The sequence below is a fragment of the Gymnoscopelus microlampas genome, assembly GCF_963454915.1.
Source record: "Gymnoscopelus microlampas genome assembly, chromosome: 10".
NCBI classification, from domain to species: Eukaryota; Metazoa; Chordata; class Actinopteri; order Myctophiformes; family Myctophidae; genus Gymnoscopelus; species Gymnoscopelus microlampas.
The window spans coordinates 24683096-24708624 of record NC_139947.1 but is presented as its reverse complement, the minus strand read 5'-3'; the positions used below and the strand labels follow the sequence as shown (position 1 = coordinate 24708624).

General features: G+C 42.4%; 3 protein-coding genes across 6 annotated transcripts; all 3 read right to left on the bottom strand.

The window, feature by feature from the left end:
* Nucleotides 1-987: 987 nt before the first annotated feature.
* Nucleotides 988-4026, bottom strand: LOC311053254 (DIS3-like exonuclease 2; the record flags this gene model as incomplete). Its single annotated transcript, XM_084068715.1, has 1 exon — nt 988-4026. The coding sequence occupies one exon, from the start codon at nt 4024-4026 to the stop codon at nt 988-990; it is 3039 nt and encodes a 1012-aa protein (XP_083924841.1).
* Nucleotides 4027-6713: 2687 nt separating this feature from the next.
* LOC311053253 (organic solute transporter subunit alpha) lies at nt 6714-12351 on the bottom strand (the record flags this gene model as incomplete). The annotated part of the gene is made up of 7 exons (XM_084068714.1): nt 6714-7165; nt 8856-9108; nt 10217-10328; nt 10536-10691; nt 10823-10896; nt 11073-11224; nt 12285-12351. The coding sequence occupies 7 exons, from the start codon at nt 12349-12351 to the stop codon at nt 6714-6716; spliced, it is 1266 nt and encodes a 421-aa protein (XP_083924840.1).
* A 1269-nt stretch (nt 12352-13620) lies between these two features.
* Nucleotides 13621-25044, bottom strand: LOC311052996 (protein-serine O-palmitoleoyltransferase porcupine-like). 4 transcript variants are annotated; one of them, XR_014601589.1, is made up of 14 exons: nt 24930-25044; nt 22612-22798; nt 20921-21113; nt 19939-19982; nt 19614-19795; nt 19129-19259; nt 18008-18133; nt 17595-17695; nt 16655-16731; nt 16300-16363; nt 15739-15824; nt 15068-15175; nt 13970-14822; nt 13621-13885 (listed from the first exon to the last, which is right to left on the bottom strand). XR_014601589.1 is itself a non-coding variant. In XM_084068332.1 (13 exons), exons 2-13 carry the CDS (start codon nt 22745-22747, stop codon nt 14721-14723), a joined length of 1350 nt encoding a protein of 449 aa, XP_083924458.1. In that variant the 5' UTR covers nt 22748-22798; nt 24930-25044; the 3' UTR covers nt 13621-14720. The 4 variants fall into 4 exon arrangements, 3 of the variants coding, with proteins under 3 accessions (XP_083924458.1, XP_083924459.1, XP_083924460.1); XM_084068332.1 differs by having other exon boundaries at nt 13621-14822; XM_084068333.1 differs by having other exon boundaries at nt 13621-14822; nt 22612-22793; nt 24926-25020.
* Nucleotides 25045-25529: the final 485 nt, after the last annotated feature.

The window sequence follows — 25529 nt, the reverse complement described above, 5'->3', positions numbered from 1 at the left end:
GTTTAAACAACAAGGCACTTCAAAGTGTTTTACATACATTAAGCATTGATACATTAAGACATAGGGCATTAAGGTAGACAGTGTAAAAGAAACATTATAAAGGGACATTTGAATACATTAAAAAATAATTTAAAATAAAATAAGATTACAGTGTAGAAATGATTTCAGAAGCCCTGATAGGAAACACCTTTCTCCCTAGAATAGATAGATCAGGTGTAAGATCCTTATATGGTTGTTGCTTTGGGAATTGATGGATGTTCTTCCTTCAGTTTGTTGATGGAGAGTGTGAGGTCTCCTGATGTGTTCATCTGTTCATCTCTGACCCCCCCCCCTCTGAAGTTTAGCCTCAAGTTTCCAGGAGAGCATCTCCTGCATAGCATTCTGCTTCTTCTTTCGTGTATCATTAATCAAAAGGCGGGCTTCTGAGGGTGGTCTGTATAGGGGGCAGGAGCTAATTGTTTGGCATTCTGGTCAGGTTTGCCACACACTCGCATGCTGCGCTGTTTGCAAAGCCCCGCTTCTTCATGGATGATTTGAAGCAGTCGACCCCAGTGCGTACATAGGTGGTTCAGCAGTGTCCATTGCTGATAGGTAGGTCTTCCTTCACCTTTGACGACATCCATGGGTCCCAGATGTAGTGATGGACATATGTGGGCCCAGTTCCTGCTTTCCTCCTGTAAAGTTGACTAGAGAGCAGATACATAAGCAGGCATCCCACTTCAACGACAAGAGGGCGGCATCTAAGAGAGCCCAGGACCTTGCACATCAAAGTGTACAAATTAATCTGCCCACAATCCTCTCTCCCCCTTGTACCCTATTATGATGGGTTCAAAGGGTACTCTCTGACAATGGGTACAGCGGGTATAACCATGCATTCCTAACCTGCATCGTTTCCGACTTTCATTGTTCCCGAGTAGGCCAGTGCCAAAGTTCAAATGCATCATAGGGACAAATATAGATTTGAATTATGTACCTTTGAACATTGTTCTATGATACGTTCTCATCTGGCCTTTTAAGCACAGCACTGCATTTCATGGTAACATGGTCTGCTATGAGCTGCACCTCAACTACGGTGAAGAGTGAAATGACCTGACAAACTGAGGGTTTCTGTGGGTCCTCTTCTGATGCCCAGACCAGTGTCAGCTCTGATTTCTTTCCCACCTTGTGATGCTGGAACATCTCCAGGCCCGGCAGATTCTTGAGGTAGATCCGTTTCTGCACACCATAGCGGAGAACCATTATGTCAAAGGAATGGTCCAGTACTCCCATCACCATGGCCTCAGAGTCCAGAGGACCACACTCCTTGACTAGCACACCAAAGAATAGTTCTGTGCTGAGGTCTTGGGCTCTCTTAGAGGCCGCCCTCTTGTCGTTGCAATGGGATGCCTGCTTATGTATCTGCTCTCTAGTCAGCTTTACAGGAGGGCCACAACCCAGGGAGGCAGCCAGCAGCCTGTGTACAATGACATCAGCGTATCGGCGGATGGGTGAGGTGAAGTGAGTGTAGAACGGAACATTGAGGGCATAGTGCTTAAAACGAGACTCCTCCTGCTGAACACCAGTGCAGAAGTACTCTGCCATTTGCATTGGTCTGGAACACATGTTGGTGAGAACCTCTTTTCTGGCACTGGAATACTCATCATCACTGAAGATGGCAAGGAGGCTACTATGCAGAGCTCCAGCAGAGGAGAAGTCGATGTCAAGGCCCATTTGGTCACAAAACTCCTGCAACTCTGCAACCATCTTGGCCTGGGGTGGAGGGTGGCATCTGAGCAGGGCCAGCTCTCGGAAGGAGCGGTAGATCTGGTGGGCTGTGGCTATATTGGCCAGTAACATGAACTCCTCCACCAGCTCATTGCTGTCTCTGTACTGGTAAACATGGCAGCTCTGTGGCATCATGGTGTCTTCGTCCAGGGTGAATGAGAGCTTCAGGCGGTCCAATCGGAGAGCTCCTTCTTGGAAGCGCTGAGCTCTGAGGTTCTTGGCTATGGCGTGCAAGTTGAGCACAGCATTTTGGATCTCATCAATGGTGTGCTCAGGGGCCACGGGTGGCAGCTCCTCAGGGGAGAACAGTTTGTCCGGTGCCTCGATCATGCACTGCGCGTGGTCGTAGCTCAGCTTCACGCAGGAGCGGATCACAGAGCGGTCAAAACGCTCATTCAGTATCTTCCCCTGTGGTGTGATGGTCCAGATGACTGAGAATGTAAGTCTATCGGTGAGCGGGTTCAGACTGCACAGCTCCTCACACAGCAGCCTGGGTAACATGGGGATCACCTTTTGGACCATGTATACACTGGTGGCTCTCTGGCTAGCCATGGAGTCCAGAGCATTGCTCTCTTCCACAAAATAACTCACGTCAGCAATGTGGACTCCAACCTCAAAATTACCATCTGAGAGTGGTTTACAAGACAAGGCATCATCCAGGTCTCTAGCTGTATCGGGGTCAATGGTGAATATGCACTCATTCCTCAGGTCTCTCCTCTTGCGAAACTCCTCAGATGGGATGGTCCAGGGTAGATTCTTGGGGAGGCAGTCCAGCACGTCTTCTGAGAACTCTGAGAAATCCACATCATACTCTGTCAGGATGCCCTCTGTCTCTGGTTCGATATCTCCGGCCTGCCCCAATGTATTTGCGAGACGGCCTTCAGCAAGGAAATTATCAGCCGGCCAGTTGGTGATACGACAGATGAACAAGGTGTTGGCGTAGTCACCTGGGCGGGAGCTGAAGTCGGCGGGGCAGTCAGCAAGGGGAACATTTATCCGTGGCAACCGGTGGTCCACAGGGCGGAACATAGTGAAGAGCTTGTTATTGTTGTTGTGGTTGAATTTGAGGAAACCTGTGGCGGCTCTGGAGTGTTTCTGCTCAACAATGTACACCACATTGGCGGTCCTTTGGAGTATTTCTCTATTGAGCCGTGGGGCAGAAGGGTCAAGGGTCTCGAATTCAATGTCATTATCTGACCTCACTACCTTCCACTTCTCCTGTGGAAGCACCTGCACCACTACTATGTCCCCGTTGAGTGCTCTGTTTCGAGCTAAGATTCCATCCAGGAATATATCGCGTGTGCCGTCCGGAGATGGAATGAAAGCCTCCTGGTACTTCCTGGGGTTGATCCTTAATGGTCCCTGAATTAGTTGTCCACTCTTTAGGCCCTGGTTAACTTCCTCAGAGATCATGTAAGATTCAAAGATTTGCTTTCTTGGCCATTGCCCCCCTATGCCATTATTACTATAATCAGCATGGAAATAAGAGGCGTGGTGGGCTGCTTGCTGCTGCTGAAAGTTGTTGGCATTGACTGCAGCTCTCATCACCCCGTCCCTTCTGTTCTCCTCGTGATGCTTTGGCACGTTCTTCTTCTTCGGCTTTTTCTTCTCTTGTTCCTGGCCACTGGAGCTGACTTTCTTGGCCCATGCGCTGCCTTGGTGACACAGGGTACCATCCCTCGTATAGTCTCTGTGGAGGTCTTTGTTCCTCCTCTGCTGCTGCCTCTGGTGCTGCTGGGAGTCTCTTGTTTTTGGAGGGCGGGATTCCCCCACATACTCCACGTCTCCATATTGACGACCAGTGATGGCGGATCTCCTCTCTCCACGTCGCTGCTTGTTGCCAGACATGCCCTGATGCTTCCTGTCACAGTCTTGCAAGGCATTTCTGTCGTTATTAATCTTCTCCATGCACAAAGTCAGTGAGCTGTTCTCCCCTCCTTTGCTGCAGTTCATGGAGGAGAAATCATTTGAGTCGGAGAAGTCGTTGAAAGCCTGGTCGCCCTTCCGTTGAGGTATGTCGAGTCTGTCAGTGTAAGTCTCGAGTGCTGTGCTTGGTCTGTTTTCCTCCCCCTGTAATGACAACCCTTGTGCATACTGATCCACGTATGTCTTGAACTTGATGCCGTGGTGCTTGCTTAAGAGCCTGGCATATTGGTCTTTCTGAGTGGTGGAATTATATTGGTCCTTCTGAGTAGTGGCGGAGGCATTCTGGCCACGGTTAGCCTCCCGATTACGGTTACCCAACTTAAATTTCTTAGCCATGAAGATATTCTCATTCAGTAGTGATGGTAAAACGTCCACACCACTATGGTGTGTACACGCTGTTAGTTAATCTCTCTTGGCTTTCCCTTTAGTCTGAAATCTGTCTATAATATCTATATATTCTATGCTTCTATGTACTATCCCCTATCTTTACTTTATATCTCATCATCTCACCATGTCTCTACATATATCTCTGCTTATATAGGCTGGGTTTTTGATCTGACGTCTTGTTTGTGATTTGTGGTCTGACATCACACACAACACAAACAGAACTCAAAACTGTTGCCTTGCATATGTATGCCTAACAATGGCGATTCTTTTTGCCTAACAATGAGTTTCCTGAATTAGGCCGATGCCCATTGCGAACGATGCCTGTTGGGAACGAATGCCCCTCTGGTTATAGAATACCTGTTGTACCCCTAATCAGAGACCTGTTGTACCCGTCTGTCTGTGTCCCTTTGATGTCAATATATGGAGCTTTCTAAATCTGTCTGTCCGTCTGTCTGTTCCCCTTTCATGCCCATAAATGGAGATCACTGTCATCAATGTGACGTCATAGTACTGACATCGTTCGGACGGTTCACAGATTCCAACTGACTTCACTCTTCACGCACCTTAGCGAGATGGTGACCACACTCCCTCGGATCCTTGGCGATGTGCAGGCTGAGTTTGAAATTGATTGGTCCGACCGTTCTCGAGATATGTCTGAGATACAGTACACACATGCACATGCACACACAGATATTTGCGTAATTTAGCTATAGGAGAATTGTGTCCACAGCTTGCTGGCCCCAGCACCGTGGGGAAAATAAATGGAGTTTTACGTAGGCTAAATAATGTTCGCACCTGTCATTCAAGCTGGCGTTTAAAACTTGTACATTCATATCTGCAGACATTATTGTCTCCGCCAGGAGACTATGTTTTCGTTCTCGTCCTTCCGTGTGTCCACCAAGCTAACATTGGTCAAGCTTCACGTGACACGTGACAATATGTTGAAAGGGTGTGCTTTGATTGGCTAGCGAGACGCATGATGAAATAGAGACCTATAAATAGGTGTGTCACTTCAAAAGATCATTTATATCTTTTGAAGTGAGGTAAGACAGGATTAATCAGGAACAGTACTGGCTGAGACCTGTGCTCCGAGGAGCACATTTTCTAGTTTCTCTCTTAAATGGCACTGTATCCACTGAATTTCAATGCCGCTTTCCAGACAACGGTTCTAATACTGACGGCAAGCTAGCGCAATCAAGTGGTTCTGTGTCGGGAGGATTTCTCTGTCGTTCTCTCTTCCACCAAAATAAAAAGATAATACAACCTTAAGTGAACCAGAGAAATGCGTAGGTCTGTGCACATTGTAAGATGTGTGCATTCTTCTGCAATAGACCAGACCTATTATGTCTCATTTGTCAGTTACATTTTGTGATAAATTATCAGTGAACCCCCTCACATTTTCACCTTGTCAGAAACAAAACAAAACAAAAACAGCCTGCCCAGTGCCTTATGCATGACAATTGAATAAGGAAATATCTCAAAAGTTAAATATGAAGTGTTCTTTCATATATTGACGACTATTGGCTATAGAAGTCCCTGGGTTAGAGCTACACCAGAATGCTACGTGCTACGTGCAGTACTCAATCAAGGATGAATCTATGTAAAGCGCTTTGGATAGAAGCGCTATATAAATGCCCCAGATACCATTTACAAGGATGAACACATTACCAACAAGTATCGGGGTCTACAGAAGGCAAGGCAAGTGAGAAGATAGCAGCCAGGAGAATGAGGCTGGTCGGTCATTACCTTCTACACTAGGAGGCGGGAGATCCCAGCCAGCAAACTTGTGGTATGGGAACCAAAACACGGGCATCGATCACAAGGGCATCATCCCACACCTTGGATAGCATTTTGCTTATACAGATATTTATGTGACAATTGACCCTGTCGTTTGTGAACTAAGGCTCATGCTTACTCTGATTCACACTTGTAAGTCGCTCTGGATAAAAGGGTCTGCTAAATGCCTAAGTTGTAAATATTATACAAATAGCCTGGAAAAACAAATGTTTGTCTATTAGTAATTCTAAGGTAATGATAAGGTTTTTTAAATGTGTATGACTAAAGACTATTGCATTGTTCTGATAGTTAGACACACATTCTGTGTGTGTGTGTGTGTGTGTGTGTGTGTGTGTGTGTGTGTGTGTGTGTGTGTGTGTGTGTGTGTGTGTGTGTGTGTGTGTGTGTGCGTGCGTGTGCGTGTGTTTACCGTCACGATTGAGATGTCTTGAGAAAGGTTCTTGAGACTGAAACGTCAACCTTTTTCAATAAATCAGTGCACAGGTGATTAGTGTGTGCAGGAATTCACTTTTTTTCTTTAGAAATTGGATCTTTGGGGGAGTTGATTCCCTGCACCCCGGAAAAGACAAAACAAGTGGTGTGTGTTGCCTTCTACTAATCCTAGCAGACAAATGTATTCATGTTTTATTACACTTGTTACTTTTTCACAGACATTGTTGAAGTTTCTCTTCCTTTCCTCTACTTGTTTACAAGCAAGTCAGTCATTTTAACAACTCCTAAATGGCACTATGGTGAGGCTAGCACGGCGAGCTCAGTACCCAAAGAAAGGAGAAACTCCATATTACAACCAAACATGTAGAACATGGCATTGTCTTTTGACAAATGCCACCCAAAAGAGGTCAAACAACTGTGACATCATTAGGGTCCACATAGTTAATATCAGCTACGACAGTCACCTTGGCCAGATCCAGGCGATTATTTTCCTCTGAAAGATTGTGAAGCACCGCCGATGTCCCGGGCTTGCGTCGGTCGCGGTGTGTGGGCTGCAGAGGGAATGGGAAGCGATCAAGAGGGGCATGCTCAATTTTGCACAGGCTATCTTCACTGTCACTGTTGTAACCTGGATTGTTGTGACCAGGCCAGGGCTCTTCTGGTGGTGGGGTAGGGCTGTGGCATGGTCCCACGGTTAAAACACTGTCTGTTTGAACTGCCTTCTCCAACAACTGGGTTTTGATCTTCCTCTCCTCCAGGGCCAAGCCGTCCTCCACGCTCGGCTCCACCTGACGGAACGTATGGCGGGCGTAGAGGCCGATGCAGAACATCTCCACAATAACACAGTAGTGATAGATTACTGAAGTAGGACAGAGGAAATCATTAATTTAAAATGCTGAGAATTCTAATGATGTGAAAATGAAAATAATAAAAAAACACAGTACCTATGTTATAATCTGACATTCTCAACGATAAATATGTTATATACATTTTGGAAATCTGTGTTTGAACAGCTAAATGCACGCCAACATTTCCCATATTCAAGGTTGTTTTGTCGGGAGTGAAATACGTGTACCTCCAACCTGGCAAACTCACCCAAGCTCCATATAATCAAATACAAGGATACTTACATCATCAATTTACCTTTTATGTGATATTGCACAGTAGAAATGGTTCCAGATCATTGCCATTAGAGCTAGTTTTGCTAGACATATACAATGTACATTTATTGGCCAAAATATTGTACCACGTAAAGTCAACACAGTATGTACAACTACCACCTTTCTCCACTTGTGATGTCCTGATCTTTTCCATTCTGCTACCAGTACAGCCGCATTTTCAGAACTTTATTTTGGATGGCCAATTTATATTATGCAGCTAGTAGCAACTAAACTGCAGAGCTAGTGTCTTTACTGGCTTCACTAATCTACTGTAATTAAGCATAAATGCCATCAACAACGTTTTCTTTAAAAACTGGGCTGCAATTGTTAAGATTGGGCTTATCTATAAAATGAACAAAACTCTTGTCAGTCAGTCCGTCTGATCAGCATTTCTTTCCCTTAATGGGTTGAGCAATTCTGAACTTCCACACGGGCATTGACCATTAGCGTAGTGAGGACGCCCGTTTTTCACTTTCCCCAAATTGAAGCTGTTTATTAGCATTTTTGTGTACACAAGTCCCTGTGCATGCACGACCACAGGCAGTGTTGCATTGCTGATTTGGTATGTGGTTGTACTCTATTTTAATGACGTAACGCGCACGTCGTTTAACACCTACACAATGGACAATTGATATGCATCTAGGCTCAATCCTATGTTAATCCTATGTTAATTCATGCTGGTGTGACAACCAGCGGTTGGCAGCCTTTGTTAACTTTGTTGAGGTGTGAATTTAAAGTTAAATCTATGCATGTGCGTGCGCGTGCTCCTGTTTAAATAGGTTCCTTCACGGTGAGCAGGGCCGTCCCATGAGCAATGCAACCCTGGCCACAGGCTATGGGCTCTGTTGTCTGTACATCTTTTTATGACCTGAGGGCTGCTTTGGATATCATGATTCATGTCCATAGCACACGCACACAGATTGACACGATTCGACACCGGGACGTAAATGACCGAGTTGTCACACTGTCACACCATACACCAACAGGATGACATGAGCAGCGCTCCTCTAGCCTGGCTCCAGCCCCTGAAATCGCTAGCCTCGCATTCAGGGTCTGGTGACGCTGTAGAAGGCGGGGTTTTCTCGATTGAAAATCTAACCGGCGTCCCGGCCCAATCAGGATCGGTTTAATCCAGTATAAATCAATCGCTAAAGAGTCCCACTTTGGCCACGCCCCCATGGCCCCATCTCAGAAATCGTCTCCACTGAGAGGGCTTCAGACTGAATAATGGAGTGAAACAAAATGAAAATTCAGGCAGAGTGTCAGGCTAGCGCTCCTCTCCAAAAGGGTAACTATGCATACTGAGTGTATAACCCAAAGGTTTTGGGTGTGCACAATCCCCAGGTATGGACTAGTTATCTGTATTCTCTTTTCTGTTTGGGTACTTACACTGGGACCTGGCGATAACAGAGAAAGGGGGGGCGCAGGGTATGACTTCCAGAGAGCCCATAGTCTCCAGGATGCCACTCTGTAGGCCACACAGCACTAATACTGCAATGGTGCAGACAAATTTGGCCCTTAGTCCATAGCCGTGCAATGCCCTCCTGGTGGCCTTGTAGAACAGCAGGTGGCCATAGAACGACAGGATGGTTGATACGCCAATGATCCCATTTACATACAAATTGGGATTTACCGAATCCACCTGCAGAAATATATAAGAATGCCATCAATGACTAGGGGAGCTGATTGGAAATCTGGGACACATGACAACACATCACAACGGACAATATAATCAATATAATAATAACTACTTCCAGGTGGGTTACCAATGTATCAGCTTCAATTCTATAGTGATTTAATTCCAATTGCATCTGCTCATTTAGCTTGTTTATCTAATCACTTCTTCCAGTTTCACTTATTGTTTATCCTGTATCCTGTATGTGTCTCCTGATTGGATGACATTTGTATCCAGAACAGAAAATGTATTTATTGTTTAGTAAGGTGTTGGACAGATGGGGAGATCCCTGTTACTAAACAAATACTATATAGCAGGGGTCTTCATAACAGGGGGTCCTCAGAGTTACTGCAGGAGGGCCATCAAATGTTTGTGTGATAGAACCTTTTTTTTTTTTTACATTAACCGCTTGAACCCTTGAATTCCTTTTTCTGAGGGGAACATTAGCAGATCATTAGCAGATCTACAAGCTCACAAGGCTGTGGGCTGCGAGGCGTTGTGAGCTTGTAGAAAGGCAATTTTCGGCAAAGGGGTTTGGTGTAGGGGGAAAAAGAGCAGGTCAAGTACAAGTTATAGTAAAGTATTGAGGGTTTAAGTGGTTAACTGTCTGAAAATACACAGTAACATGAATCAAACACTGATGATAGTTCTGTCAAACAAGTCTATGAAGCCATCTATGAAATCTATGAAAAGGTTTAATCTGTAACATAATGTTATACAATGTAGTGGGGGGGTTCCTGCTTCATCTCTCTCTCAGAAAAGGGGTCCTTGGCCTGAAAAACTTTGAAAACCCCTGCTCTAGTAATGATTACTCTTTAAGCCCTTTACGACAAAGTGTTAAATAGATCTACATTCCCATAGTAATCATTGCTCTGTAGTATTTGTTGGTAACAGGGATCTCCCCATCTCTCCAGCTCTTTGAGAATCCCTCTTTCCAAGGTGTTTCCACAATGAACATAGTTACACGTGGCAAATGCATTTGATTTTGTCACTAAATATTATGATTTGTTTTGTAATATATTCATTAATATTGGGAAATAGAGACAGTGTAGCTGGAACTGAGGTGTGCACATACATCTCCATAGTCGTACTGCTCGTCTGTCCAGAGGACCAGAGTGATGAAAAACAGGATGCTTCGAACCACAGAGAGCTGGAGAACAGCAGCCATCATCCACCCCCGACTGCTCCTGAGTAGTGAGTAGAAGAGGATAGACATGGTCTACTCCAGAACATAATAATTCTTGTTAATAATTCGATTAGTTTGACTTTTGCGGCGCCAAGTGGCAGTAAGAGGTAACTGTTATGCCACTGATCACACCAGACCACTGAAGCTCATTCTGGTAAATGCAAATCCCTGAAGACTTCCCAGAATAACAGAAAGAGGTTGTCTGTACCTGTTGATGGCTATCATGGGGAGACAGCAACAGCAGCAACAAGGGAAAGGGTCTGGACTAAATTGTTCCCCTGCCAAGATGTCCAGCATGCGTGCCTTCCCACCAAAGAAGTCCGTGATGAGCCCCATAAACTTCAGCAGTGAGATGGAATGGTATCTGCACAGAAATATACATACTTCCATGTTTTTGTCCCGTAATGTCACCATGACCAATGTACAGTTGCTTGCTGCCTTTCATATAAAGTATGTTTGGTGAGGAAGATTTGAAAATCTCCAATGTGAACTCACAATGAAGCAATGAAATTACACACCGACGATGAGCGGGGAATATACAGTGCTATGAGGGAGGTCAATGCAAAAACCTAAGAAAAAAGAAATCCAAGATAATATTATTTTAAGTATTTTTATTTTTGTTCTAAACCACGCTTTAGAACAAAAAAAAAGAATGTTACAAAGGTATGAAAGCTTTAGATTGAAAATATCATTCATTTTGATCAGTGGTGTTTGCATGAAGGGAGGAGGGTAGGGGTCACGTTACCGGGTACATCCCTAGTATCCATAAGTACAGCCACTTCCGTCTGGAGGAAGTGACGTGGCGTAGGAGGAATCCCACCTCCTCCAAGAACACAGCCAGCAAAATGACAGCCAAGCCAGCGGGGATTAGGAAGAGCCACAGTTCATCCTTGATGGCTGACACAAACCAATAAAGAACACACACACACACACACACACACACACACACACACACACCGTGTTTTCTCAAAGTAAACTCCAAGCTCCTCCAATGCTTGTTGATCTGATCTGCAGTGTCTGTGTCCTAGAACAAATTCTGATGCTATTATTGTCCCGTGTCAAATGGGATACAGTACTTTGTATAGCTTCACCTAGGGGAGTGGTAGGCAACAGGTTTGGCATATTAGTTTGTAAATAATTTACAATATCTGACTGACGGTCCCACATACAGTATAGGCTTTAATGTCCAAATAGTATGGTGCTTACTATGGTGCTTAACCACTCATAGCGGAATCAGCAGACCGGGTAGGATGAATGCATAGTTCTTTTTCGCCTTTTAATTCTGTTTCTCTGTGAAATTTTGGATGAAAATTCTCTCTTCCATAAAAACAATACCTTGGCTTAAACAAGACTGTTTCTCTCTGAAGAGACCTTAAACAATGGAACAGCTCCTGTGTATCTCTGTTCGAAAAGGAGTATGACTGTCTGTGACCAGATACAACTTTTTTTTTACGTTTCAATTAACTTAAGGTCCTCACATTCAAGGATTAAAATGATTACACTTGTCTTTTTATCTGAACAGGTAACATTTGATTACACACACACACAGTTCTATCAGCATGCAGTTATACCAATATGTAGACACAAATCTTTATTTGTATTAATTTGTATTAATATTAACTTATAACACACTGTATGCTATCCACATTTCCAAGCAGTACACAAATGTAACCAAATGGACCCGTAAGGGTCCTTTAGGTTACATTTCTACACACTGAGTTACAAATACTGTAGAATGTGTATGTTGCTATGTTTTACTATTTTTAAAAAACATTTTCAAATAGTTCAACTAGCCAATCTACATCAACACGTTGTGAGCTTGTAGATTGGCTATTTGAATGATTTAAAAATGTTTTTAAAAATAGTAAGAAATGGCTAAGAAGTTTAGGAATTATGGGTAAGGCACTGGCGAAAATAGGGCCCTGAGGATTTTACTGTATAGTGTAGTCAAAATTACCACTGAAGATCTCTGATGAGAGTGGGAGCTCACGCCCCATCCAGCTGCAGTTGCCCCCTCTGCCCATCTTTTCAGCTCACTCTCACCACTATCAGTACGGTGATCACAGCAAGGCCACACAGTAACCGCTGTGGTCTTCAGAAGAGAAAGCAAAGATATCAGGAAAACATCTCTTGGCAACAAAAAGATGACAGCTTCATTCAAGGGCTAATCAAATGATGTGAACAAAATAACCTTTTAAATTCATGTTATCAAAGAGGCACCATATTGTTTTTAAAGAAGCGTCTTGTCCTGTCAGTTCCGTATTGACATGGTTTTTCCCTTGCATGACCAATACCCTTCTCATAGAGGGCATTAATGATTGACTAGACAGGTAAGTACGTAGGTGGGGATCCAAGTCCATTCTGAAAGAGTGATTATGATTGCCTCTATGAATCATGTACCGGTAATCAAGTCTGGTAAAAATGCATTTCGATAACATTCACACCATTAAGCTGAGATGGCATGATATTAGAGGAATGAGGCATTTAATACATTGTGGCTTATTTCACTGTTCCATGATTTCCTCTACATAAAGTTAAATTGAGTCTCTCCGCTTACACTCTAATCGCTCTAGAAATTGCGATAAGCGACTTTTCTGTTCTCCTAATAGTTGGGATGAGTAAATGCAGAGGACACATTTCATGTATGAGCAAATGTACAGTGACAAATACTCCTAAACCTAAATTATTATTGTGTAATATTTTGTAGATATTTTTTTGTCCTTACCCCCTCAATTTATGTTATGCCAATTCCCCATGTTTCCCCTTGTAGCCCCGTCACTGCTAACCCCTGCAGTTGATCATGTGGGAGGATGATGACAACCATTTATTTGTCTCATCTGATACACATGAAGTCGCTAGCTGCTTCTTTTCACCTGACAGTGAAGAGGGAGTGCATAACACTGGGAAAGCATAACGCATGGTGAGGAACACGCCATCTCTCCTGGCACTCCACACCCCGCTGGACAGGCACTCTGACCAACCTGTAGGAGTCACTAGTCTAGCGACATAGACTGGCCTTGCCGCCGGCATGATCATTTTAAAGCAGCTGAATGCCAGAATTCCAAGCAAGAAGGTTCATGTGTGCGGTCTAGTTCTACACTGTGTAATACACACAGTGTAGAACTAGACCGCACACATGAACCTTCTTGCTTGGTATTCTGGATTCAGCTGCTTTAAAATGTCATCATCCGTTTTTACCTGGCTAGCTAGTGATTTTTGTAGATTTGAATATCTGTGTGCAGCTTTGACACTAAACTATATTAACTGTTAACAGCATGATAGACACACATGTATTTAATATAGAAAAAGATATTTAATATAAAAAACATTGAAAATGAAAACAAGTACACTACCATGAATCACAAAAATCAAACACTGAACATCATATGCAAGGCTTGAACATTTGCAGTCATGCTTTTATAAAGGTGCAAACTGTTTAAATATTTTTGAACATGGACAATGATCTATGCAAGCCAAATATCAGTGGAGTACCATTTCACCTGACTGGCTAGCTTCAGTATTTGTGACACATTACAAAATAATATTTGAAACAAAGCACTTTGTTTCAAATATAAAGTGCGTTACAAATAAAATGTATTATTATTATTATTATTATTATTATTATTATACTAATGTAGATACTGATGACCACTAAATACTGAGTATGTGCAACCCTTTCCACCAACAAGCAATCCACAGGTTAAAATCATCAAATGCTTCCATTTAGTCTTGAACAAAAGAGGTAACTGTTGCAAGGTCCTTTGAGCTAAAGAAGACATTTCAAAACATTCTTCTTAGGTGTATCTCCGGTTTCCAAATATACTTATCCAGAAAATGTGTTCATGAGCATCAGAGCCGATATATACACAAGCCAAATAGGAATGAAGATGACAATGGCTGACATCCCTATTATGGGCATGTCATTATAGTTGAAAAGTTTCAAACATTTATAAAAATGGCAAGAAAAGCCTATCTACAGGCTCACAACATGTCACAATGCAACGTGTTGTGAGATTGTAGATTGACTACTTTCGCTGTGTAACACCGTCATTGGGGTTAAGCAGTTAAATTATATCAGTTTACTTTGGCTGTTGCCTGCACCAAAGCAGCACTTTTCCTGCTTGTATGGAAACATGTCTAGATGTGGGGTCATGATAACAGCATTAGTTAGTTCTGGGCTTACTTCTGTTCCAGTTTAACATCACCCATTTCTTTAACCGAGGTTTCTGGTGACAATTCCCTGACTGCAAAAAAAGGAAGTCCCAGTTCCCATTAGGGGAAGGAAACAAGGTCACCCGAATACAGAACAGCCCCCCTTTCTCCGCTATGTAACAAATACCAGTCAGGTCGATTTGCCTCTGCGTCTGCCGGTCTGATCTCTAAGTCGATGAGGTCACTGGATGAGGCGGTAGAAGATCCAGCAGGCAAAGGCCACCCAATGGCTGGCCCAGTTCAGTTCAGACCACTTCTGGATAGTGTGGCTGGCTACATAACCCTGCAAAGGATAACAAAATAAAAAGGAAACGCTGTCAAAAACATAATTGACATTTTAACCATGGAAAAACAGACTCATGAGTCTATTCTTTACACATTCAGAGTCTACCACGTTTAACCTGGTGTCTCTATTTTGGGCATGTCATCATTATAGGTGAGCTTGTAGATAAGCTATTTTTGCAATGAGGCTTAAATGGTTGAATTAACACTCCAGATTTTACTGTGCAGATGGCCTGTGGGTCTCACCTCCTCTGCCTGGTCGTCCACATCTGTGTCAAACATGGAGCCCAGGTAGGCAAGGTGGAAGACCGCTAGGAAGCTGAACATCAGGTTGAGCCCCGTCACCCAGTACACCTAAACCCCAGACAGACTGCCATGAGAAGTTGATAGTGATGTTTTTTTGGTAGAACCTTGGGTTGTATTGCATTGGCTACTTGGACATGATATAAGTCCAAATGTCAATCATCCTTATCAGTTGCTTCTGTGCTCTGTGAGTGAGGAAACGGAAGTAGTTATTCCGCTGAGTGTCATTGTAAGGAGAAACGGGTCTCAAAGTCAAACTTTTATCACACCAACAAACGCAAATAAATATAATAATATAATCTAAAACTAATTCTAGTACTTGTTTTTCGCCTATTTAGATCATTTCCATTTTTGCTGACCTAGAGAACTTCTGTCAAGGGTAATATAACATGAATGACCCCAAACATAAGTACAGTAACATTTTATCTTTGTGTGTATATGCTGTGAGACAGACAGACAGACAGAGTTACAGCCAAATAATATGTCCTGTACTTGATGATGTATTGCTTATGATATTCGGGACAAAATGAACCATTTAAAAAATGTTTGCTGCTGCTGACCCCTCAGAACAACAAATACATATCTGTCAAATCAAACAAGAGTTGGATCTGTACCTTCTTGTGCTGATGAGCGCAGTCGGAGGGACAGCGCTTGGAGAGGACACACGCACTGAAAATGGCTGCCAGCCTCTTTCTCAGAACTAAAAGGTATGAGACAGAAGAACATTATGGACATGAGAGCTGGAGACATCAATACACCTCAGTACAGTTTCATATAGACCACATAATATGTACATGCAAATTAAGCTTGATAACTAGATAAGAAATGTCATTTTTGTTCAAATCGTATATTTTGAGGATTAGACAATACAAAAACGACAAAAACGGGTTCCAGGGGGTTCCCCAGCTAAATTACAGAAGCAACCAAATCAGTTTGATTTTGTTTCTAATAGCTGATGCGAACTTGTAGATCTGCTATTCTGCTATTTAAATTGGAATATTGTTGAAACATTTTAACATTAACCATTTAACAAAAGGTTATGTTCCTGGCGCAAAACCTTTTTAGATTGGGGTCTGAGGTCAATACATAACAATTTGGGGGTCCTTGACATGAAAACGTTTGAGAACCACTGCCATAAGGCAAAAGATGGATTATTAGCCCACTATCAGTCCTACCATGTTCAACATAGGTGATGAACCCCAAGGAGAGCAGGACAGCCCCAAGATGGAAACTCAGACCCTGCAGGGAACAAAACACCACATTAAACGGGAAATGGATGGGCTGCATTTATATAGCGCCTTTCTTTGGTTGATTAATTGATTGACGTTTTTATTGACATGAAATGCATGAACATATATTTGTACATATCTGTCAAAAGGATAAAACCCCAAAACTTGAGAACTTATTACAATTGTGGTCCTTTGAGTGAAAATGTGCGTGTAAAATGCGTGCCAGGCTGTAACCCTGTGCCACCCGAGCACCCACAACGTGAAGTGTACATGGGATGGGGGCGATTTGTTTTTTACTTACATGAAGTAAGGCACTGGCTGTGTATGTCACTAGGATCGCAGGGAAAGTCCCGAGTTTCATGGCATTTTTGAAAACATCTGAGAAATTAAAACCGCCAATAGGCAAGACAATTAAAGTTGGGCGAATACTCATATACTTAGGAAATAACCCCTTTGTTGAACTTATGGTGTGAGCATAAAAGATTGGTAGCAATCTCACTATCTCATGCCCCCTAATGTCATTATACGTTTTTCAATAATAGCAAAAGTAGCAAATCTACTGTAGACTCACAAAGAGTCACATCACGACTATATTTGCCGTGCTACACCATCATAGAGCAAAGTAAAAAATAGGGTTGAAGTGGTTAAGTGTTGGGAGTCTACATGCACAAATCCAAAACAAAATACAGTAAATAATAAATACTCAAATACATGAAACAGCTATCAATCTTCTCGTCATACAACAATTAATATTAAGAGCTGATTTACAAAAAGCCCAAACATTTTATCTTCTTCAAATATAAAATGGCATAACTATTGGCAATATTTCAGCAATTCTGATATAGAACAAAGCTATTATCCCTTATGTAACTAAGGGACGGTGAGTAACTCACACCGGTTTATGGTGCTAGAGCTAAAACAAAAACTCTAATTGACTGAAAAAGGAGCAGCTGTGGCACACACTTATATCTGTGCTTTTGTTAGCTTTTGGTCAGTGACCTTCTTCAAAAGGTCAAAAAGCTTGCATTAACAAAAGCTTGCATTAACCACTTTCAACCTGGCATCCCTATTTTGGGCATACAGTAGGTGAACATTTTCAAAAATGTGAAAAATAAAAAGAATGTCATACAACAAAGTATGAAATAAGGCTTACAAGGTTTTAAAATCACTTGTGCACCGATCTGAATGTGCGGGTGCTCTTTAAAAAAAAGGTGTAACAGGTAGGTATTAAAAGTATTTACATGTATTGAGCCAGCGAGACATAGGGATGTTCCAGGAAGTCACCACAAGCACCATTGAGCGGGGAAACTCCACATTCAGGGGCTTCACTACCGTCATATCCCTGCAGAACCAAACACAAACGCACATACAGTATGAGAGAGGGGATGTACTGCAACCACATTGCACCTGCTAATGCCACTTCAAAGTACCTCGAATCATTGCGCTCAGTAGATTGCATACTTCCGCCTACTGTGCAACTGTTAAAATATGCTATTTCCACCGTAGATAATGAGGGAGTCATTTCGCCCTCGCCCTTGATTATGGCCTTGTCCTTTTGACCTTTGCGACTCAAACGTTATTACCATCTCTTTGGGGCAGCCAATTACTTTGTCCTTTAGACATACTGCACATGCACAACAACAACAGAACTCACCACTTGATGTTGTCTTTCTCATCAGTGAAGCCTGCTCCTGTAAGTACGGCGGTGCTTTCACTGAGATATCCCACAAAGTAGTTACTGAAGTGGAAGGACACTGCATTCATATAGGCATGGAGCCACCTGCACAGGAACAAATCACACATTATTAAACTATACTTTATATTATATATACACACACACTTTATGCCAATTTCGTGGTGATCTATCGATTTCTGCGGCCAAGTCAAGTTTGAAGTTGGTCGTACAGTTCTCGATATATGCAGGGAACACACTAGGGGTGTGCCGATATATCGTCCCGCGATATATCGCGATACGTTTTCGCGACGATATGTATCGTTTTGGAAAAAAAATATATCGTTTTTGAAAAAAAAAAAAAAAACATTTTTTTTTTTCTTTTTTTTTTTTTACAATCATAATAATCAGGCATGCAAACGGCCCCGAAGTGAAAAGAGTGACAACATGTTTTTTTTTCGGGTCAGGTGTCATACTATTTGGATTCAAAACGGCTATTGTAGCTGAAAAGCTACAAGTTTGCATGTCTGAATAATGCAAAAACAGAATTATTTGTTTGCATTTTCTTTTTTTCTCCTCCATATATTTTCATAATAAAAAAAGTGCGTATCGTATCGTATCGAAATCGTATCGAAGTTGTGAGCCAAATATCGTATCGTATCGTTTCGTGAAATTAGTGTATCGGCACACCCCTAGAACACACACACACACACACACCGATTCCATGCGTTTATAGATAGATGGCAGAATCAGCTTTTGCATACGTTTATTTGCTAAACGTGTGATTTTAAGACCCGTTTCGCTAAAGAATGACAGGGACTGTAGAGACAAGGGAATAGAGTCATTGTTACTCACTCAGGGTGCACAGAAGCAACAGATAAAGATCATGAACAGTATTTGGACTTCGATCAGGCAATTATACAACTCAAGGTTCTACCAAAGTTGACCGTGGCTTTGAAGAAAAGCTTACCTAGCGTCTCAGATGCCTCTTAGAAGCAGGGGAAGAAAAAGACACAAAGCTTACACAAATTATTGTACTCTACAAACTCTTGACTGAACAAACAGATGGGACCGGAATGGAAATGGGTCATTCATGGACTTACTTGAATGTGACACTGTTGCCCTCGATTGGGATGAAGAACGGGAAGAGATAAGGAGCAATACAGGTGGAGACCACCAAGCAGAGCTGGCTCTTCAGAAGACCAAGGGAGGACTTCTGCAGCCATGACCAGCTCTGAGGGGAGACAACACATATCAACATCCAACTTGCGCACAAAAATCCTGTAATGAACTTAAAAGTACAGACATATGCAAAGCGTTAAACAATATACCTTCCAACATTTTGACACTCAAGAGCTGTACACTGTATTAACCACTTAAGCACTATATGTTATATGCTCATTATATGCTCAATGTAATTGCCTTGTTATTGAAATGTGCTATACAAATAAATGTGCCTTGCCCATAAACTTTATTGTACGATGAATAGCGACAACAATGTACAAGTGTGAAATACAACAGTCACCATTTCCCCCAAAAAACACATTTCTGCAACTGGTAGAAGGCTTGACACACTGCAATCACTCACCAGCTTCCTGCTTTCAATGGCGTCCTTATAGCTAGAGAAGCTGATCCAGGGGCCAAAGATGACTGTACCCACAAATAGAACATAACCCAGGAACTCCGCTGGTGAGGGAAGGGTGGCCACCACACCTCTGTCCATGTCAAAGGCTAAAGAAATCGCCTTCATGGCCACAACCATCTGGGAGCCTGCAGAACAAACATAGGTCTGAAACACTCACAACTCACAGCCCACATACAGTGCGTACATCAGAGTCAAATGTGAGCTGATCTGAATGCTGTGGTGAAAACATTATTTTATGTCCGGAGTCGGACACATGAACAACCTTTACCTCTCATTTTTTGCCAGGTGACAGGATCAATCAAATGCAGCTCACTGAAAAAGAGAGTCAAATCTAATTTATGAAGCATAGATTAGGCTTAAAGCAGCACTATGCAACTTTTCTTTAATGAATAAAATGTAGTTTTGTCCAAGCTGTAGTAGAGTATGTTAATACAATATAACTTACTTTTTGTAAAACTAAACAATTGAGGTGGTTGTATTTTGTCTCCCTGCTCTTCTATTGAGACATTTAGATCATGTTTCACATAGACACAGGATCTGACACAATTTTTCATCTGATGGTCAAGATTCAATTTATCCCACCGAGCAAGCAGGCAGGCTCTATTAGCTCATTGGTAATCATTGCAGCACTTGCGCAGGAAACCGGGTTCAAATCCGGAGTAGAAGAGGAAAGTTACATAGTGCAGCTTTAAGGGGGATGGGAATGTTAGAAGGCTGGAATTCTAGACATGAGTGGTGGACAGTAACTAAGTACATTTACTTAAGTAAAAAAAAAAATCTTTTTGCAAGCTCATGACTTTCACTACATTTCAAATAGAAATATTATACTGTCTTTTGACTCCATTACATTTCTATGAATTGACTCTTGGGACCCAAACTTACAAAAATATATTATGAATTAACCACTTCAGCCCTATTTCAAATAGTGAGAATAGCAGATCTACAAGCCCACGAGTCACGGTGAGGGGTTGTGAGCTTGTAGATCTGCTATTTTCACTATATTTGAAAATGTATTTGGAAATGTTCTACATTTCAATACAGCAATGCATTGCAGCATTGATATTAAAAAAAGAAATGTACTTCGGAATTTGTACTTTTGAATACTTGAGTGAGCATTTACTTGAGTATATACTTTGTCCATTCAGATGACACAATACTGCTCCCGGCAAACACATAAAAACACACTTAATACATATCTACGTATGCAGGTTCTTCACTTTGACAGGGGGAGGGTCTTGCTTACTCCTCACCCCAAGAGGAGGAAGATGAGGATGACTCCAGAGAGGAAGAGCCCTCTCCTGCTGGAATGGCGGTTGAGAAGCAAGACCAGGTAGCAGAGGGCACTGAGCGCCATCACCCACAACATATGCAGCTCAAAAAACTGGAAGAGGGCATACGTCCCGACCACCGCTGACACCACGTGCTTCACAGTGGACGAGGAACCTGAGAAGGAGAGCGATGTTAAGACTATTATCTATTATGTTATGTTGTGTTTATTTATTTGACATGGACATCACAATCACATTGGATGAACCAGATGCATTGTTTAAAGTGTATATAGCACTGCACGAGTGATAATTTTTGACACCTGTTAAGGAGGCTTTTATACAATCAATTAATAATTGATCCTTATTTCGGGCATGTCAATTATAGCCTCACAGTTTCAAAACATTTCAAAAATAGCGAAAACAGCTACAAGCTCACAATTTTCACTATTTTTAAGAATATAATAACACACCAAGTGGTTAATCGATTCATTGATATACAAAAATGTATATATACAATATATATAAATATAATAAATATGTAAAACACTATTCTTAATTATTCACTGATAATAATCACTAAGAAAATAATCGCCCGGTTGTCAATCCTCAATAAATGGATCGATGACAGTCCTCCAAGTGTCCTACTATGGTTTGAAAAAGTGTTACGTTTAATGCCCTTGGAGAGACTATCATATGTTCTACGGGGTACCTTGAAGGAATTTGTAGAAGCATGGCTGCCCTTAGCACCATATATAGGGGATGAGTGGCTTAATGTCTTGTGTATTGGAGTGACGGAGGTATCAGTTAGTTGCCATACTAATTGGGAGGCAGGGGATGGATACAAATGGTAGAGCTCTATATGGGAGTGAGGTTGTTGGCAGCAATATTGTGATGATTATCATATACTGTATTTGGTGTGAAGTCTTTTATGATTTGTCTTTTTCTTTTGTGTTTCTGTCTTATATTGTATTGTTATGTTGGGCTATGCTGTGCCCTATGTCCTGTCATGCTTGTGGTGTATTGTCTACTTTTTTGTCTAATAAAAATATTGAAACAGAAGAAAATAATCGATAGTTGCAGCCCTAAAACGGTCTGTGTGTGTAACGCCCAGGATTCGAACCATGGTATCCCACGTGGGACGTACTGGGACGGGATGCTACAGCCAAACATCTTATCTACAAGCCTAAAGGGGAATCGCCCTTGGACGGGGGAAATATTAGGCTTTTGGTCTTCAGGCAGCCCCTCTGCAACAGTTGAATGTATTATGTGAGTGTGGAAATGACTGGATCTAGACTAGAACAGTAAACCAGGTTTTCCACAGCCTGGTGACATGAGGTTGGAAGTGATGCAACACAGTGCGACGTGCTGTTTGCGAGTATATCTGTTCTTGATAGCAAGCAACTATATGGAGTATGAAGTAGTGCTGTGCAGTGGTTTTAAAGCGTTTTAATTTCAAGGACCCCCAGATTGGTATAATTAGGACACAGACCCCCGTAACTCTCAGATTTACAGACCCGCAAGGGTCCATTTGGTTCCTAGCAATCAATCATTTAGCTGGGAATGCCCTGGAACCACTGTGGGTCCCCGGACCACACTTTGAGAACCACTGAATTAGTGTGGCTGCCTGCCACTCATCATGAGTCGCAACTTCGGGACAATGTCAGTTCACTCACATTGCCTGAAACAAAGTCGACAGAACAGACAGAGTAATATGAGTTCCCAGATCTGCTCCACTCCTTGCTGCGCGGTGGGGAAGATGCAGTTCTCTGTCAGGTGATACCACAGGTCCAGCCTACTGAAGTCCTCCATTGGTGGAACTTCAGCAGTACAGCCTTTGTTCAGACCCTCTTTTTTTCTCCACTGGAAAAACAAAACAAAAACAATAGATCCATAAACCAGAGGTTTGCAAACGTTTTCATGTCAAGGACACCAAAATTGATATTACGTATTTGGCCACAGGCGCCGATCTGACAAGATGTTGTGCCAGGGACCCCCACAAGAGAAAATCTGTAAAAAAATAAAATAACACTAATAATAATTCTAGATGTCTTTTAATTTTAGATATACAGGAGAGGTGGAAACCTCAATGTAAAATTGGCAATTTTGTCCAAAATGAAAAATGGTCATACACGGTAGGACTACATCATTAACAGACTTAACTTTATCCTTCAACTTGTTATTTAATTATGCCCCAAAATGACTGGATATACAGGTTTTATGTGTAGTCAAATGTTTAAGCATGTTCTAAACATGTATACTTTACTTATTAACATTTTACAAATATTTTATTTTCTGGAACATTCTGGAAAAAATAGCCAATGTAACACCACGGTACCCACCTATCGTGTTAATTTTAACCCCCTCAAGGACCCCTGAGGGTCCCCGGACCCCTCTAACAAAGCATGAATGTTATTGCACTGACTCTCCAAGCAGACAACGTTGTCCAGTCACCTTTGTTTGTCAGCTGGGACATGTTTGCACCCTGTTATTAAGAGTTCAAGCACCATGCACGTTTACTTCCAGTGCCTTCAGATAGGAATGTTGCAGACTGAGTTATGAACAGGGGTGCACATAACTTTTTAGGTCTGGTACGCAGAAGAGCACCTGGACATGTGACTTGGTGCGCATGGCGCCCGTCCCGTTTTGTCAACGGGGGGGGGGGCGGGGGGGGTTCAGCCCGGACAGTTTTGTCAACGGGGGGGGGGTGGTTCAGCACGGTGCCCACCGGACAGTTTTGTCAACGGGGGGGGGGGGGGGGGTGGTGGTTCAGCACGGTGCCCACCGGACAGTTTTGTCAACGGGGGGGGGGGGGGGGGGGGGGGGCGAGAAAAAAAGGACGATCTGCTTCTAAACTCCGCCGATTTTCGCCGTTTTTTTTCTCACGCTGTTAGATAAAGCCCACAAGGTTGGTGCCCTGTGCTGCTGCGCTGATTTTATCCGCCAGATTGGGACGTTCACGGCATATTTTGCACCATTACGGTGCGTTCATCATCGGTGACGAGTGCCTCTAACAGCCGCTGCTGGCTGCGTGCACGCAGCGAGCGAGGCAATGCGAGGCGGTGCGAGGCGACGCGAGTCATATCTCTACCCCTCCGCCTAATGGCTGTACATGGGGCCGACGGGTGCTTTAGAGTGATTGTGTGAGTGTGGCTTCAGGAAGTAAATTCCTAGCCTCGATCTCCAGGCTTTTATTTTTTATTTTTGCTAAAAAATAAAAGCTTGGAAATTCCTGTCCCAGCTGTTGGTGCGCAAAAGCGCCTCCCGTTGCCTGATGTGGTGCGCATTTTTTATTTTGGGTGCGCATGCGCACCTGCGCACCAGTTATGTGCACCCCTGGTTATGAACCCATATAGAGGTGCATTAGAACTTTGGGAGTCAGTCAACCTCACAGTGGATGAGCTAACTCTCTGTTAGCTGCTAATGTTAGCTGTGTTGCTAAGTAACGCAGAGCATAGGTAAAGCTAGCAGTGAGGTAAAGTAACTATAAGTACATTTACTCAAGTACTGCACTTAAGTACGATTTTGAGTTATTTTTTAACTTTACTGGAGTATTTCCAGTTTTCAGTACTTTTACTTCTACTCCACTACATCTCAGAGGCAAATATTGTACTTTTTACTCCACTACAATTATTATACATCTTGAATTACTAGTTACTTTGCAGATTTAAACATAAATTAACCACTTCAGCCTTATTTTATACTTTGACTATTTTCGATCATTCTGACACACAGACACAGTGAAGGCCATTTGAAAATAGAAATAAATTCCGGACTTTTACTTGTAACAGAGTATTTCTACGTTGCACTATTGATACTTTTGCTTAAGTAAAACATGAGAGTACTTCTTCCACCACTGGAAGCTAGTTAGCAACCAGGGCTAACGTTGAGCTGCGGCTTGGCAGTGCGGGCTAATAAACTACAGTGTTTTCTGTCAGCATGACACACACTGTGACTCTGTGCTGCTACTAGTTAACCAATGGAGGTGACATACCTGAAAGTGGGGTGTTTGATTAAAAAAAAATACGCGAACTTGCGCCCTTTGTCAAAGTTTGGTCTCAAGTAGTATGTTTCACATCATAACCTCAAAGAAAAGTCAGGACATCATAGTTGTCATGTTCAACAATGGCCACTAGAGGGCATAAAATGACACATTTTACAAAACGGCCAGCAGCCAGGTCTATGCCTACGGTGTGCGACTTGCAGTGGTGGGAGACGGGAACAAAAGTAACACTTTTTGTATTTGCCTTCATAATTCACAGACTACTTGAAATATCCTAGTCATCTTTTGCTATAAGAAACATATGTGCCCTAATTAATAATACCATTTTTAAGCTTTCACTAATAAGGACAAGACTAAAATATGAATTTGAATGCAATCAGTTTTTTGTTGAAAACTTCTGCTGAGAAGATGAAATGATCATTCTGTCCTTCCATATGCAGAGAGAGGACCCTACTGAGCATGTGCACAAGATGTCTCACCCCTCTAGCTTATTTCTAATTAGAATTATTGAGTGTGTTACTTTTGCCCCCTGTTACTTTTGTCTCCTGTCTCCCCTAGTAAAGTTGCAATGCCACAATATAAAAAGTAAAA

Coding starts and splice junctions, on each gene's coding strand:
- LOC311052996 (XM_084068332.1), bottom strand. CDS start 22,747: ATGGAGGACTTCAGTAGGCTGGACCTGTGGTATCACCTGACAGAGAAC. Junction 21,114..22,611: donor TCGACTTTGTTTCAGGCAAT/GTGAGTGAACTG, acceptor TCTCCTTCTCAG/GTTCCTCGTCCACTGTGAAG. Junction 19,260..19,613: donor CCATTGAAAGCAGGAAGCTG/GTGAGTGATTGC, acceptor GTCTCCCCTCAG/AGCTGGTCATGGCTGCAGAA.